This window comes from Oncorhynchus keta, chromosome 30 (genome assembly GCF_023373465.1).
Source record: "Oncorhynchus keta strain PuntledgeMale-10-30-2019 chromosome 30, Oket_V2, whole genome shotgun sequence".
In the NCBI taxonomy this organism is placed as follows: domain Eukaryota; kingdom Metazoa; phylum Chordata; class Actinopteri; order Salmoniformes; family Salmonidae; genus Oncorhynchus; species Oncorhynchus keta.
The window spans coordinates 19,458,380-19,475,198 of record NC_068450.1 but is presented as its reverse complement, the minus strand read 5'-3'; the positions used below and the strand labels follow the sequence as shown (position 1 = coordinate 19,475,198).

The 16,819-nt window shown below is 45.5% G+C and overlaps 1 protein-coding gene across 1 annotated transcript in view; it reads left to right on the top strand.

Moving 5' to 3' along the window:
- The window catches only part of LOC118363239 (monocarboxylate transporter 8-like), a 32,590-nt gene extending 18,439 nt beyond the window's left edge, over positions 1-14,151 (top strand). The window contains exons 5-8 of the mRNA XM_052486885.1: positions 3,011-3,154; positions 6,507-6,735; positions 12,205-12,459; positions 12,624-14,151. Of these exons, the coding sequence (XP_052342845.1) occupies positions 3,011-3,154; positions 6,507-6,735; positions 12,205-12,443 (612 nt within the window). The 3' untranslated portion in view covers positions 12,444-12,459; positions 12,624-14,151. The remainder of the gene's footprint in view (positions 1-3,010; positions 3,155-6,506; positions 6,736-12,204; positions 12,460-12,623) is intronic.
- The last annotated feature ends 2,668 nt before the right edge of the window (positions 14,152-16,819 follow it).

Here is a 16,819-nt window from a genome sequence, read left to right as displayed (position 1 = left end):
ATCCAGGGGGCTTGGTTTGTCTGCTTCCAACCCCTCAGGGGGTGTATGTATCCAGGGGGCTTGGTTTGGCTGCTTCCAACCCCTCAGGGTGTGTATGTATCCAGGGGGCTTGGTTTGTCTGCTTCCAACCCCTCAGGGGTGTATGTATCCAGGGGCTTGGTTTGGCTGCTTCCAACCCCTCAGGGTGTATATGTATCCAGGGGCTTGGTTTTGTCTGCTTCCAACCCCTCAGGGGTGTATGTATCCAGGGGGCTTGGTTTGGCTGCTTCCAACCCCTCAGGGGTGTATGTATCCAGGGGGCTTGGTTTGGCTGCTTCCAACCCCTCAGGGTGTATATGTATCCAGGGGCTTGGTTTGTCTGCTTCCAACCCCTCAGGGGGTGTATGTATCCAGGGGCTTGGTTTGGCTGCTTCCAACCCCTCAGGGTGTATATGTATCCAGGGGGCTTGGTTTGTCTGCTTCCAACCCCTCAGGGGTGTATGTATCCAGGGGGCTTGGTTTGGCTGCTTCCAACCCCTCAGGGTGTGTATGTATCCAGGGGTCTTGGTTTGGCTGCTTCCAACCCCTCAGGGGGTGTATGTATCCAGGGGGCTTGGTTTGGCTGCTTCCAACCCCTCAGGGTGTGTATGTATCCAGGTTGTCTTGGTTTGGCTGCTTCCAACCCCTCAGGGTGTGTATGTATCCAGGGTCTTGGTTTGGCTGCTTCCAACCCCTCAGGGTGTGTATGTATCCAGGGGGCTTGGTTTGGCTGCTTCCAACCCCTCAGGGTGTGTATGTATCCAGGGGGCTTGGTTTGGCTGCTTCCAACCCCTCAGGGGGTGTATGTATCCAGGGGTCTTGGTTTGGCTGCTTCCAACCCCTCAGGGGGTGTATGTATCCAGGGGGCTTGGTTTGGCTGCTTCCAACCCCTCAGGGTGTGTATGTATCCAGGGGGCTTGGTTTGGCTGCTTCCAACCCCTCAGGGGTGTATGTATCCAGGGGGCTTGGTTTGGCTGCTTCCAACCCCTCAGGGTGTGTATGTATCCAGGGGGCTTGGTTTGTCTGCTTCCAACCCCTCAGGGGGTGTATGTATCCAGGGGTCTTGGTTTGGCTGCTTCCAACCCCTCAGGGTGTGTATGTATCCAGGGGGCTTGGTTTGGCTGCTTCCAACCCCTCAGGGTGTGTATGTATCCAGGGGGCTTGGTTTGGCTGCTTCCAACCCCTCAGGGGGTGTATGTATCCAGGGGGCTTGGTTTGGCTGCTTCCAACCCCTCAGGGGTGTATGTATCCAGGGGCTTGGTTTGGCTGCTTCCAACCCCTCAGGGTGTGTATGTATCCAGGGGCTTGGTTTGTCTGCTTCCAACCCCTCAGGGGGTGTATGTATCCAGGGGCTTGGTTTGGCTGCTTCCAACCCCTCAGGGTGTGTATGTATCCAGGGGCTTGGTTTGTCTGCTTCCAACCCCTCAGGGGTGTATGTATCCAGGGGCTTGGTTTGGCTGCTTCCAACCCCTCAGGGTGTGTATGTATCCAGGGGCTTGGTTTGGCTGCTTCCAACCCCTCAGGGGGTGTATGTATCCAGGGGTCTTGGTTTGGCTGCTTCCAACCCCTCAGGGGTGTATGTATCCAGGGGCTTGGTTTGGCTGCTTCCAACCCCTCAGGGTGTATGTATCCAGGGGCTTGGTTTGGCTGCTTCCAACCCCTCAGGGTGTATATGTATCCAGGGGGCTTGGTTTGTCTGCTTCCAACCCCTCAGGGGGTGTATGTATCCAGGGGCTTGGTTTGGCTGCTTCCAACCCCTCAGGGTGTGTATGTATCCAGGGGTCTTGGTTTGGCTGCTTCCAACCCCTCAGGGGGTGTATGTATCCAGGGGGCTTGGTTTGGCTGCTTCCAACCCCTCAGGGTGTGTATGTATCCAGGTTGTCTTGGTTTGGCTGCTTCCAACCCCTCAGGGTGTGTATGTATCCAGGGGTCTTGGTTTGGCTGCTTCCAACCCCTCAGGGGGTGTATGTATCCAGGGGTCTTGGTTTGGCTGCTTCCAACCCCTCAGGGTGTGTATGTATCCAGGGGTCTTGGTTTGGCTGCTTCCAACCCCTCAGGGGGTGTATGTATCCAGGGGTCTTGGTTTGGCTGCTTCCAACCCCTCAGGGGTGTATGTATCCAGGGGCTTGGTTTGGCTGCTTCCAACCCCTCAGGGTGTGTATGTATCCAGGGGCTTGGTTTGGCTGCTTCCAACCCCTCAGGGGGTGTATGTATCCAGGGGTCTTGGTTTGGCTGCTTCCAACCCCTCAGGGGTGTATGTATCCAGGGGCTTGGTTTGGCTGCTTCCAACCCCTCAGGGGTGTATGTATCCAGGGGGCTTGGTTTGGCTGCTTCCAACCCCTCAGGGTGTGTATGTATCCAGGGGCTTGGTTTGGCTGCTTCCAACCCCTCAGGGTGTGTATGTATCCAGGGGCTTGGTTTGGCTGCTTCCAACCCCTCAGGGGGTGTATGTATCCAGGGGGCTTGGTTTGACTGCTTCCAACCCCTCAGGGGGTGTATGTATCCAGGGGGCTTGGTTTGGCTGCTTCCAACCCCTCAGGGGGTGTATGTATCCAGGGGTCTTGGTTTGGCTGCTTCCAACCCCTCAGGGGTGTGTATGTATCCAGGGGGCTTGGTTTGGCTGCTTCCAACCCCTCAGGGTGTATATGTATCCTTGGTTTGAAAGCAGCAATTAGATTTTTTTCACCCCTTTTTCTCCCCAATTTCGTGGTATCCAATTGGCCAACTGTGCCAGGCCCGCCACAGGAGTCGCTAGTGCACGTTGAGACAAGGATATCCCTGCCGGCCAAACCCCCCCAAACCCAGACGACGCTGGGCCAATTGTGCGCCGCCCCATGGGCCTCCAGTTCGCGGTCGACTGCGACAGAGCCTGGACTCGAACCCACACAACCCAACAGCTAGCACTGCGATGCAGTGCCTTAGACCACTGCGCCACTTGGGAGGCTCTAAGCAATGGACATTTTAAAGTATTCCTCTTGTTCTTTTCCACCAGATGAGCTTCGTGAAGGAGCAGTTCAAGGAGCCCCAGAAGGAGTGGATCCTGTTGGTGTGTATAGGAGCCTCATCTGGCGTGGGACGCCTCCTCTTCGGGAAAGTAGGAGACCTCATTCCCGGAGCCAAGAAGATCTGGATGCAGGTGAGGTAACCCTCTTCGGCATTCAATTGTCAGCTTAATTGGAACCAATTCCGATGTTTAAATATGGGTAAGCACGTCAGCCACATCCCCTTGGTCTTTTCCTCTGGGTGGTGACTGCTACTAAATACTTCAAATCCATGACTATTTCAAATACATACAATACCGTTCAAAAGTTTGGGGTCACTTAGAAATGTCCTTGTTTTTTAAAGAAAATACCATTTGTTGTACTTTAAAATAATATCAAATTGATCAGAAATATGATGTACAGTTGTGGCCTAAAGTTTTGAGAATGACACAAATATACATTTTCACAAAGTCTGCTTCCTCAGTTTGTATGATGGCAATTTGCATATACTCCAGAATGTTGTGAAGAATGATCAGATGAATTGCAAAGTCATTTGCCATGCAAATGAACTGAATCCCCAAAAACATTTTCACTGCATTTCAGCCCTGCCACAAAAGGACCAGCTGACATCATGTCAGTTATTCTCTTGTTAACACAGGTGTGAGTGTTGACGAGGACAAGGCTGGAGATCACTCTGTCATGCTGATTGAGTTCGAATAACAGACTGGAAGCTTCAAAAGGAGGGTGGTGCTTGGAATCATTGTTCTTCCTCTGTCAACCATGGTTACCTGCAAGGAAACACGTGCTGTCATCATTGCTTTGCACAAAAAGGGCTTCACAGGCAAGGATATTGCTACCAGTAAGATTGCACCTAAATCAACCATTAATCGGATCATCAAGAACTTCAAGGAAAGCGGTTCAATTGTTGTGACGAAGGCTTCAGGTCGCCCAAGAAAGTCCAGCAAGCGCCAGGATCGTCTCCTAAAGTTGATTCAGCTGCAGGATCGGGGCACCACCAGTACAGAGCTTGCTCAGCAATGGCAGCAGGCAGGTGTGAGTGCATCTGCACGCACAGTGAGGCAAAGACTTTAGGAGGAAGGCCTGGTGTCAAGAAGGGCAGCAAATAAGCCACTTCTCTCCAGGAAAAACATCAGGGACAGACTGATATTCTGCAAAAGGTACAGGGATTGGACTGATGAGGACTGAGGTAAAGTCATTTTCTCTGATGAATCCCCTTTCCGATTGTTTGGGGCATCCGTAAAAAAGCTTGTCCGGAGAAGACAAGGTGAGCGCTACCATCAGTCCTGTGTCATGCCAACAGTAAAGTATCCTGAGACCATTCATGTGTGGGGTTGCTTCTCAGCCAAGGGAGTGGGCTCACTCACAATTTTGCCTAAGAACACAACCATGGATAAAGAATGGTACCAACACATCCTCCGAGAGCAACTTCTTCCAACCATCCAGGAACAGTTTGGTGAGGAACAATGCCTTTTCCAGCATGATGGAGCACCTTGCCATAAGGAAAAAGTGATAACCAAGTGGCTCGGGGAACAAAACATGGACCCAAAATATCTATGTCCAGGAAACTCCCCAGACCTTAATCCCATTGAGAACTTGTGGTCAAACCTCAAGAGGCGGGTGGACAAACAAAAACCCACAAATTCTGACAAAGTCCCAAGCATTGATTATGCAAGAATGAGCTGCCATCAGTCAGGATGTGGCCCAGAAGTGAATTGACAGCATGCCAGGGCGGATTGCAGAGGTCTTGAAAAAGAGGGGCAACACTGCAAATATTGACTCTTTGCATCAACTTCATGTAATTGTCAATAAAACCTTTGACACTTATGAAATGCTTGTAATTATCCTTCAGTATTCCATAGTAACATCTGACAAAATTATCTAAAGACACTGAAGCAGCAAACTTTGTGAAGATTTATATTTGTGAAGATGTATATTTGTATCATTCTCAAAACTTTTGGCCACGACTGTAGACATTGTTAATGTTGTAAATGACTATTGTAGCTGGAAATGGCTGATTTTGAATGGAATATCTACATAGATAATAATCTAATCTACATAGTACAGAGGTCCATTATCAGCAACCATCACTCCTGTGTTCCAATGTCACGTTGTTTTAGCTAATCCAAGTTTATCATTTTAAACTCTAATTGATCATTAGAAAACACTTTTGCAATTATGTTAGCACAGCTAAAAACTGTTGTCCTGATTAAAGAAGCAATTATAACTGGCCTTCTTTGGACTAGATGAGTATCTGGAGCATCAGCATTTGTGGGTTTGATTACGGGCTCCAAATGGCCAGAAACAAAGAACTTTCTTCTGAAACTCGTCAGTCTATTATTGTTCTGAGAAATGAAGGCCAGAAATTTCCAAGAAACTGAAGATCTGGTACGACGCTGTGTACTACTCCCTTCACAGAGCAGCGCAAACTGGCCCTAACCAGAATGCACAACTGACCAAGAGGGCAAGTGTCTAGTTTGAGAAACAGACGCCTCACAAGTCCTCAATTGGCAGCTTCATTAAATAGTACCCACAAAACACCAGTCTCAACGTCAACAGTGTAGAGGCGACTCCGGGATGCTGGCCTTCTAGGCAGAGTTCCTCTGTCCAGTGTCTGTGTTCTTTTGCCCATCTTAATCTTTCCTTTTTTTGGCAAGTCTGAGATATGGCTTTTTCTTTGCAACTCGCCTAGAAGGCCAGTATCCCAGATTTTCTCATGATGTCAAGCAAAAAGCCACTGAGTTTGAAGGTAGGCCTTGAAATACATCCACATGTACACCTCCTATTGACTCAAATGATGTCAATTAGCCTATCAGAATCTTCTAAAGCCACAACATCATTTTCTGGAATTTTCCAAGCTGTTTAAAGGCACAGTCAACTTTAGTGTATTTAATCTCTGACCCACTGGAAATGTGATACAGTGAATTATTAGTGAAATAATTTATCTGGTAACAATTGTTGAAAAACTACTTCTGTCATGCACAAAGTAGGTGACCTAACCGACTTGCCAAAACTATAGTTTGTTAACAAAGGATTTGTGGAGTGGTTGAAAACGAGTTTTAATGACTCCAATCTAAGTGTATGTAACCCCCCCCCCCCCAAAAAAAATGGGCTTTTCTTTCAAAAACAAGGACATTTCTAAGTGACCCCATTCTTTTGAACGGTAGTGTAAGTAAAATACTCGCTGCGCTTGATAAAATGGAACTAATTGAAGTGGTTGAAAGTATTTAACATGGACTTGTTTGCCATGTTGGTCAGTTTCTTTGTTGTTTCTGTATGAAGTGGAAGAGTGTATAAGGGAGAAGGTATTAGTCTATAGAGGTATTGGACAACATTAACCTAAGACTCTTCTCTCCGACACGTTACACAATGCCACCCAAAGTAAAATGTACGCCCACACCACTGTACTCCAAGTGACTTTGGAGAAAAGTGTCTGCTAAATGGCATTAATTATTGCGTGTTTTTTGTCCCTGCTCTTCTCTCCCCCAGTCGGTGTCGTTCATGGTGCTGGGGCTGATGTCCATGATGATCCCCCAGTGCACGGTGTTTGAGGGGCTGATTGTAGTGTGTGTGTTCCTAGGGCTGTGTGATGGCTGCTTCATCACCATCATGGCTCCTATAGCCTTTGAGCTGGTGGGCCCCATGCAGGCCTCCCAGGCTATAGGATACCTACTGGGACTCATGGCCCTGCCCATGACCGCAGGACCCCCCATCGCTGGTGAGTACTATCGGTTCCTTGGGTTACTAAACACTGACCTCCAAACATGTTGAATGGCAGGTGATAAAGATATGGTTTACTTCTATGTAACAGGCAATCGCTGCTGAGTATCACCTCAACTTAGGAGTGGAAGCCAACGTGATAAAAAGATGGTTAGTTTCCTCTCTACAGGAACCGATTCCTTCCCAACGAGAAAAGTCAAGTCTCGAGCTAGCATAGTAGTATCATATATAGTGCCTTTGGAAAGTATTCAGACCCCTTGACTTTTTCCACATTTTGTTATGTTACAGCCTTATTCTAAAATAGATTAAATAAAAAAACATCCTCAGCAATCTACACACAATACCCTACAATGACAAAGCAAAGATATCATAGATATCATCCTAACCAACTTCCCCTCTAAATACACCTCTGCTGGCATCCGTAATGGGTCAGCAGTCAAACGACCTCCACTCATCACTGTAAAACGCTCCCTGAAACACTTCAGCGAGCAGGCCTTTCTAATCGACCTGGCCGGGGTATCCTGGAAGGATATTGATCTCATCCCGTCAGTAGAGGATGCCTGGATATTTTTTAAAATGCCTTCCTAACCATCTTAAATAAACATGCCCCATTCAAGAAATTTAGAACCAGGAACAGATATAGCCCTTGGTTCTCCCCAGACCTGACTGCCCTTAACCAACACAAAAACATCCTATGGCGTTCTGCATTAGCATCGAACAGCCCCCGTGATATGCAGCTGTTCAGGGAAGCTAGAAACCGTTATACACAGGCAGTTAGAAAAGCCAAGGCTAGCTTTTTCAAGCAGAAATTTGCTTCCTGCAACACTAACTCAAAAAAGTTCTGGGACACTGTAAAGTCCATGGAGAATAAGAACACCTCCTCCCAGCTGCCCACTGCACTGAAGATAGTAAACACTGTCACCACTGATAAATCCACCATAATTGAGAATTTCAATAAGCATTTTTCTACGGCTGGCCATGCTTTCCACCTGGCTACTCCTACCCCGGTCAACAGCACTGCACCCCCAACAGCAACTCGCCCAAGCCTTCCCCATTTCTCCTTCTCCCAAATCCATTCAGCTGATGTTCTGAAAGAGCTGAAAAATCTGGACCCCTTCAAATCAGCCGGGCTAGACAATCTGGACCCTTTCTTTCTAAAATTATCTGCCGAAATTGTTGCCACCCCTATTACTAGCCTGTTCAACCTCTCTTTTGTGTCGTCTGAGATTCCCAAAGATTGGAAAGCAGCTGCGGTCATCCCCCTCTTCAAAGGGGGGGACACTCTTGACCCAAACTGCTACAGACCTATATCTATCCTACCATGCCTTTCTAAGGTCTTCGAAAGCCAAGTCAACAAACAGATTACCGACCATTTCGAATCTCACCATACATGCAATCTGGTTTCAGAGCTGGTCATGGGTGCACCTCAGCCACGCTCAAGGTCCTAAACGATATCTTAACCGCCATCGATAAGAAACATTACTGTGCAGCCGTATTCATTGATCTGGCCAAGGCTTTTGACTCTCAACCACCACATCCTCATCGGCAGACTCGACAGCCTTGGTTTCTCAAATGATTGCCTCGCCTGGTTCAGCAACTACTTCTCTGATAGAGTTCAGTGTGTCAAATCGGAGGGTCTGCTGTCCGGACCTCTGGCAGTCTCTATGGGGGTGCCACAGGGTTCAATTCTTGGACCGACTCTCTTCTCTGTATACATCGATGAGGTTGCTCTTGCTGCTGGTGAGTCCCTGATCCACCTCTACGCAGACGACACCATTCTGTATACTTCCGGCCCTTCTTTGGACACTGTGTTAACAACCCTCCAGGCAAGCTTCAATGCCATACAACTCTCCTTCTGTGGCCTCCAATTGCTCTTAAATACAAGTAAAATTAAATGCATGCTCTTCAACCGATCGCTACCTGCACCTACCCGCCTGTCCAACATCACTACTCTGGACGGCTCTGACTTAGAATACGTGGACAACTACAAATACTTAGCTGTCTGGTTAGACTGTAAACTCTCCTTCCAGACCCATATCAAACATCTCCAATCCAAAGTTAAATCTAGAATTGGCTTCCTATTTCGCAACAAAGCATCCTTCACTCATGCTGCCCAACATAAAACTGACCATCCTACCAATCCTCGACTTTGGCGATGTCATTTACAAAATAGCCTCCAATACCCTACTCAACAAATTGGATGCAGTCTATCACAGTGCAATCCGTTTTGTCACCAAAGCCCCATATACTACCCACCATTGCGACCTGTACGCTCTCGTTGGCTGGCCCTCGCTTCATACTCGTCGCCAAACCCACTGGCTCCATGTCATCTACAAGACCCTGCTAGGTAAAGTCCCCCCTTATCTCAGCTCGCTGCTCACCATAGCATCTCCCACCTGTAGCACACGCTCCAGCAGGTATATCTCTCTAGTCACCCCCAAAACCAATTCTTTCTTTGGCAGCCTTTCCTTCCAGTTCTCTGCTGCCAATGACTGGAACGAACTACAAAAATCTCTGAAACTGGAAACACTTATCTCCCTCACTAGCTTTAAGCACCAACTGTCAGAGCATCTTACAGATTACTGCACCTGTACATAGCCCACCTATAATTTAGCCCAAACAACTACCTCTTTCCCAACTGTATTTCATTTATTTATTTATTTTGCTCCTTTGCACCCCATTATTTTTATTTCTACTTTGCACATTCTTCCATTGCAAAACTACCATTCCAGTGTTTTACTCGCTATATTGTATTTACTTTGCCACCATGGCCTTTTTTGCCTTTACCTCCCATCTCACCTAATTTGCTCACATTGTATATAGACTTGTTTATACTGTATTATTGACTGCATGTTTGTTTTACTCCATGTGTAACTCTGTGTCGTTGTATCTGTCGAACTGCTTTGCTTTATCTTGGCCAGGTCGCAATTGTAAATGAGAACTTGTTCTCCACTTGCCTACCTGGTTAAATAGAGGTGAAATAAATAAAAAATAAATAAAAAAAAAACAGTTTGTTAAGGTACCAAAAAATGTATGCGGCATTGAAGGTCCCCAAGAACACAGTGGCCCCCATCATTCTTAAATGGAAGAGGTTTGGAACCACCAAGACTCTTCCTAGAGCTGGCCGCCCGGCCAAACTGAGCAATCTGGGGAGAAGGGCCTTGGTCATGGAGGTGACCAAGAACCCGATGGTCAGTCTGACAGAGCTCAAGAGTGCCTCTGTGGAGATGGGAGAACCTTCCAGAAGGACAACCATTTCTGCAGCACTCCACCAATCGGCCTTTATGGTAGAGTGGCCAGACTGAAGCCACTCCTCTGTAAAAGGCTCATGACAGCCCACTTGGAGTTTGCCAAAAGGCACCTAAAGACTCTTAGACCATGAGAAACAAAATTCTCTGGTCTGATGAAACCAAGATTGAACTCTTTGTCCTGAATGCCAAGCGTTGCTTCTAGAGGAAACCTGGCACCATCCCAACGGTGCATCATGCTGTTGGGATGTTTTTTAGCAGGAGGGACTGGGAGACTAGTCAGGATAGAGGTTAAACTAGTCAGGATAGATTAAACACCTGCTCCAGAGCGCTCAGGACTCCTTGATAAAAAAACCTGCTCCAGAGCGCTCAGGACTGGGGGCGAAGGTTCACCTTCCAACAGGACAACGACCCTAAGCACACAGCTAAGACAGCACAGGAGTGGCTTCGGGACAAGTCTCTGAATGTCCTTGAGTGGCCCTGCCAGAGCCCGGACTTGAACTCAAACGAACATCTATGGAGAGACCTGAAAATAGCTGTGCAGCGACGCTCCCAATCCAACCTGACAGAGCTTGAGAGGATCTGCAGAGAAGAATGGGAGAAACTCCCCAAATACAGGCGTGTCAAGCTTGTAGCGTCATACCCAAGGAGTCTTGATGCTGTAATAGCTGCCAAAGGTCTGAATACATATGGAAATATGATATTTCAGTTTTTATATTTTTCATAAAATCATGTTTTTGCTTTGTCATTATGGGTTATTGTGTGTAGATTGATTAGGGGGAAAAAACTAACATTTTAGTCAATTTTAGAATGAGGCTGTAACCTAGCAAAATATGGAAAATGTCAAAGGGTCTGAATACTTCCATATGGAATTATAAATGGGTAGGATTAGAATAATGTATTTTGTGTTTATCATGCCGTTGAGCTGACATGTCTCCTCCATATACATACGTATATTCACTGCGTTTATGTACGTCATTGGTCGTGGTTCTGAATGTAGCTGGTCTATAGAATAAATAGAGTGAGTGTGCATCCCGAATGGCACCTTATCCCCTTTAGAGTGCACTATTTTTCACCAGGGCCCATAGAGCTCCAAGGCTGGTAATTTGTTACAGAGGGAGTAGTAGTCTCGGATAGTGGATAGTTTAGCGATGGGTTGTAGACATTATGGCTGCATTTATGGGGCTCTGCTACCCTCCACTCGCCACATTTCTGTTCAGACCACCAGGGTGCTGTTCAGAGTGATGCAATGTTTCTGATAGAAATGTATTACATAGAACAAGTATCAGTCATGTTGAATATGGAGTCATTATATGTCTATCTGCAAGTGAAAACACTCCAGAGATCCCAGTGAGAAGGAGGAGGAATCCTGCCCCGTCAGTCTGCAGCAGGAGCACCCAGACTGGACATAAGCCTGTTTGCTGAGGAACGTTTTATCAAAATGTACCCAAATTTAGTGGTACACATGGTTTCTATGGTTACCCTGTTAAAATAACCATCTGACAGCCCTCCAGAATAATAAACTATTTCTTAGCTTCTTAGACATTTTTAAGACCGCTAATTATAAGTTCTGAGCAAGTTCCTGGAATAAACCAGACAAACAGGTAAAACAACTTGAATCACCAAGATAGTGGGAGAATATCAAAGCTGCTCCCTTAGATCTTCTGCACCAATTAATTTTGAGAAAGAGACGTTGAGAGTGGACACGAGGAATCAAGGAAATATCAAAGCTGCTCCCTTAGATCTTCTGCACCAATTCATTTTGAGAAAGAGACGTTGAGAGTGGACACGAGGAATCAAGGAAATATCAAAGCTGCTCCCTTAGATCTTCTGCACCAATTCATTTTGAGAAAGAGACGTTGAGAGTGGACACGAGGAATCAAGGAAATATCAAAGCTGCTCCCTTAGATCTTCTGCACCAATTCATTTTGAGAAAGAGACGTTGAGAGTGGACACGAGGAATCAAGGAAATATCAAAGCTGCTCCCTTAGATCTTCTGCACCAATTCATTTTGAGAAAGAGACGTTGAGAGTGGACACGAGGAATCAAGGAAATATCAAAGCTGCTCCCTTAGATCTTCTGCACCAATTCATTTTGAGAAAGAGACGTTGAGTGGACACAAGGAATCATGGAAATACAATTGAGATTTGCTCAGTCTTGAGTAACAAGTAGTGCTTCTATACACTACATCTGAAACTTCTCCCTCCCTTGTCCCCCAGGACTCCTGCATGACTACTGTGGTGATTACAACGTGGCCTTCTACCTGGCAGGGGGTCCTCCCATCGTGGGGGGCATTGTGCTGTTCTTTGTGCCCCTGATACACCGGCGGCAGCAGAGAGCCTTTGCGGGTCAGGATGAGGGGCCGGATGACCCCAGCAGGGATCATATGCTGCCCCCGGCGGCCTGCTCTAACGGAAACATGATGCCTGGGTACACTGACGTGGAGACACACATCTGAGTAGCACTACACAAAGGTATGAGAGGGGACACACGAACACACACACACACACACACACACACACACACACACACACACACACACACACACACACACACACACACACACACACACACACACACACACACACACACACACACAGATACTTGATATTTTTCTCTTCCTTCTTCTTTCTCTCAGGGATTCTATTCACCAGCACCTGAGATCTGTCCGTCCCTGCACCTCCTCCCTTCCCCCGGCCCCTGAACCCCTTCCCCCGGCCCCTGAACCCCTTCCCCGGCCTCTGAACCCCGGCCCCTGAACCCCTTCCCCCGGCCCCTGAACCCCGGCCCCTGACCACGGACTACCTGATGATGTACCTCTCAACCTCTGCCACAGTTTCTATAGAGAGCCCTCTCCTCTCTGAATGCCATTCGTTCCTTATAGTGATCCCTATGGCCTAAGGAAAGAGGGTTTTTTCCCCCCTCTCAAATAAAGGAGGAACATGTCACTGATCATCCTACTTGAACGAAGAGAGAGACGATTGGCATTATCATAGGACCTGGGCGTCACACAATCCAAAACAGTGCACTCGTTCCCTGTGTCTTTCAGCTCATTTAAAATGGTTTTAGACTTCAAAATGTGAATTAACACAATAAGTGTGTACCATATAGAGCTGGCCGCCTGAAAACAAATATTTTTTAAATTCTGTTTTGTCTGGAATCAGAGTATGTAAATGTTTTAATATGCTTCAGTATGTTCAGATTATTCAGAAAGATACATGTTATTAGAGTAATTGAATGGAGTACTTTGTACTTCTCTGTCTAGACCACAAGCATCTCACACTTTATTTCATGTTATGTTCTTTCTGTCTGTAGGTGTTTCATTATATAAACCGGTTAAAAGTTTTAGAACACCTTCTCATTATTCTTTATTTTTTATTATTTTCTACATTGTAGAATGATAGTGAAGACATCAAAACAATGAAATAACACATATGGAATCATGTCGTAAAGCTGTCATCAAGGCAAAGGGTGGCTATTTGAAGAATCTCAAATATAAAATACAGAAGTTTACATACACCGTAGCCAAATACATTTCAATTAAGTTTTTCACAGTTCCTAACATTTAATCCAAATAAAAATTCCCTGTTTTAGGTCAGTTAGGATCACTACTTTATTTTAAGATTGTGAAATGTCAGAATAATAGTAGAGAGAATGATTTATTTCAGCTTGAAGGTAGGCCTTGAAATACATCCACAGGTACACCTCCAATTGACACCTCCAATTGTCAGCTTAGTGTATGTAAACTTCTGTCCCACTGGAATTGTGATACAGTGAGTTATAAGTGAAATAATCCGTCTGTAAACAATTGTTGGAAAAATGTGTCATGCACAAAGTAGATGTCCTAACCGACTTACCAAAGCTATAGTTTGTTATCAAGAAATGTGTGGTGTGGTTGAAAAATGACTCCAACCTACAGTGGGGCAAAAAAGTATTTAGTCAGCCACCAATGTGTACGTAAACATCCGACTTCAACTGTATATTTTGATGAACACTTTTTTTTTTTTCATATTCCATGTGTTATTTCATAGTTTCTTCACTATTATTCTACAATGTATAAAATAGTCAAAATAAAGAAAAACCCTTGAATGAGTAGGTGTTTGAAAACTTTTGACCGGTAGTGTAGATCTAGGGCATAATATAGGACATTTGAAATACTTATTGCAGTTATATTTTGCAAGTTTCAATTTATTTTTTGTTTCTGATCGATCAAGGAAGAACACATCGGTTTCAATTTTGTATTGTACTATAGGTCTCAATGGCGATTCCATCTTGGAAAAGCCACTAAAACGAAGTCACCTCAACCACATACAGTGGGATGAACAAGTATTTGATACACTGCCGATTTGACAGGTTTTCCTACTTACAAAGCATGTAGAGGTCTGTCATTTTTATCATAGGTACACTTCAACTGTGAGAGACGGAATCTAAAACAAAAATCCAGAAAATCACACTGTATGATTTTCAAGTAATTCATTTGCATTTTATTGCATGACATAAGTATTTGATACATCAGAAAAGCAAACCTTGATATTTGGTACAGAAACCTTTGTTTGCAATTACAGAGATCATACATTTCCTGTAGTTCTTGACCAGGTTTGCACACACTGCAACAGGGATTTTGGCCCACTCCTCTATACAGACCTTCTCCAGATCCTTCAGGTTTCGGGGCTGTTGCTGGGCAATACGGACTTTCAGCTCCCTCCAAAGATTTTCTATTGGGTTCAGGTCTGGAGACTGGCTAGGCCACTCCAGGACCTTGAGATGCTTCTTACGGAGCCACTCCTTAGTTGCCCTGGCTGTGTGTTTTGGGTCGTTGTCATGTTGGAAGACCCAGCCACGACCCATCTTCAATGCTCTTACTGAGGGAAGGAGGTTGTTGGCAGAGATCTCGGGATACATGGCCCCATCCATCCTCCCCTCAATATGGTGCAGTCGTCCTGTCACCTTTGCAGAAAAGCATCCCCAAAGAATGATGTTTCTACCACCATGCTTCACGGTTGGGATGATGTTCTTGGGGTTGTACTCATCCTTCTTCTTCCTCCAAATACGGCGAGTGGAGTTTAGACCAAAAAGCTCTATTTTTGTCTCATCAGACCACATGACCTTCTCCCATTCCTCCTCTGGATTATCCAGATGGTCATTGGCAAACTTCAGACGGGCCTGGACATGCGCTGGCTTGAGCAGGGGGACCTTGCGTGCGCTGCAGGATTTTAAACCATGACGGCGTAGTGTGTTACTAATGGTTTTCTTTGAGACTGTGGTCCCAGCTCTCTTCAGGTCATTGACCAGGTCCTGCTGTGTAGTTCTGATCCCTCACCTTTCTCATGGTCATTGATGCCCCACGAGGTGAGAACTTGCATGGAGCCCCAGACCGAGCGTGATTGACCGTCATCATGAACTTCTTCCATTTTCTAATAATTTCGCCAACAGTTGTTGCCTTCTCACCAAGCTGCTTGCCTATTGTCCTGTAGCCCATCCCAGCCTTGTGCAGGTCTACAATTGTATCATTGATGTCCTTACACAGCTCTCTGGTCTTGGCCACTGTGGAGAGGTTGGAGTCTGTTTGATTGAGTGTGTGGACAGGTGTCTTTTATACAGGTAACGACTTCAAACAGGTGCAGTTAATACAGGTAATGAGTGGAGAACAGGAGGGCTTCTTAAAGAAAAACTAACAGGTCTGTGAGAGCCGGAATTCTTACTGGTTGGTAGGTTATCATATACTTATGTCATGCAATAAAATGCAAATGAATTACTTAAAAATCATACAATGTGATTTTCTGGATTTTTGTTTTAGATTCCGTCTCACAGATGAAGTGTACCTATGATAAAAATGACAGACCTCTACATGCTTTGTAAGTAGGAAAACCTGCAAAATCGGCAGTGTATCAAATACTTGTTCTCCCCACTGTACGTACTTATGCAGTTTTTCATGTAACCTGTGCCACGGCGGAGCTACGGATAGAGAGTACCAGACCAAACGGAACATTATTTACCGGCTTCTGACTTTGTAGAGCCTTAAATCCATTTTTTTACCAGTCACATTTCTAAGACTTTAAGTCAATCAGATCTTATTCATAAGAGTGGATACTTTAAAGTAAACACACCTCTGAGAAGTTGTGTTTGATTTACTCTGCAGATTTGTTTTTGTTGTTTTTAAGTTTCGAAATGGTTTTTAAATTTGTTTTTACGATCTGTCTCTTACAATGGCATTTGGATCTTGTTATTCCTATGGGGGTGAATCCTAACATCCACTTTCAGACTCCCATTGGCGTCAATATATGACTAAGTGAAAATTGGAAAGAAAAGGAAAATAACCTTTTAGTCTGCCAGGTTTTTTGCAAACAATCCAAATCTACATGAAGTGCATTGAGCTTAATTTTGAATCGAAAGGCCATAGTTTTTGCTATGTGTGTTTGGGCATTGGTCCACAGACCAGAGAACGATTGATATTACATACATGCACTCATTGGCTAGGTCCTTTTTTCAGCCTGATTTCCATTGGTCCACATCAAACTGATGACTCTTTGTTGATGAGTTTGCTGCTTCTTATCTTCAGATGACAACATACTGGTTGTTGGGTTCATGCGTCGTCACGGTAATAACCAGATACTGTCTCATGGAGATTTTCACCCTAGTAGTGAAATTCAATAAATTGCAGTTGCTGTTACATTTCATACATTTTAAATGGACCACTTTACCTACATGAGGCTACATTGTACGCACGACAGAAGGGTTGAATATGAGTCCTCCGAATGGCACACTATTCCCTATGGTCAAAAGTACCACACTATAAAGGGAATAGAGTGACATTTGGGACATAGCCTAGACCTA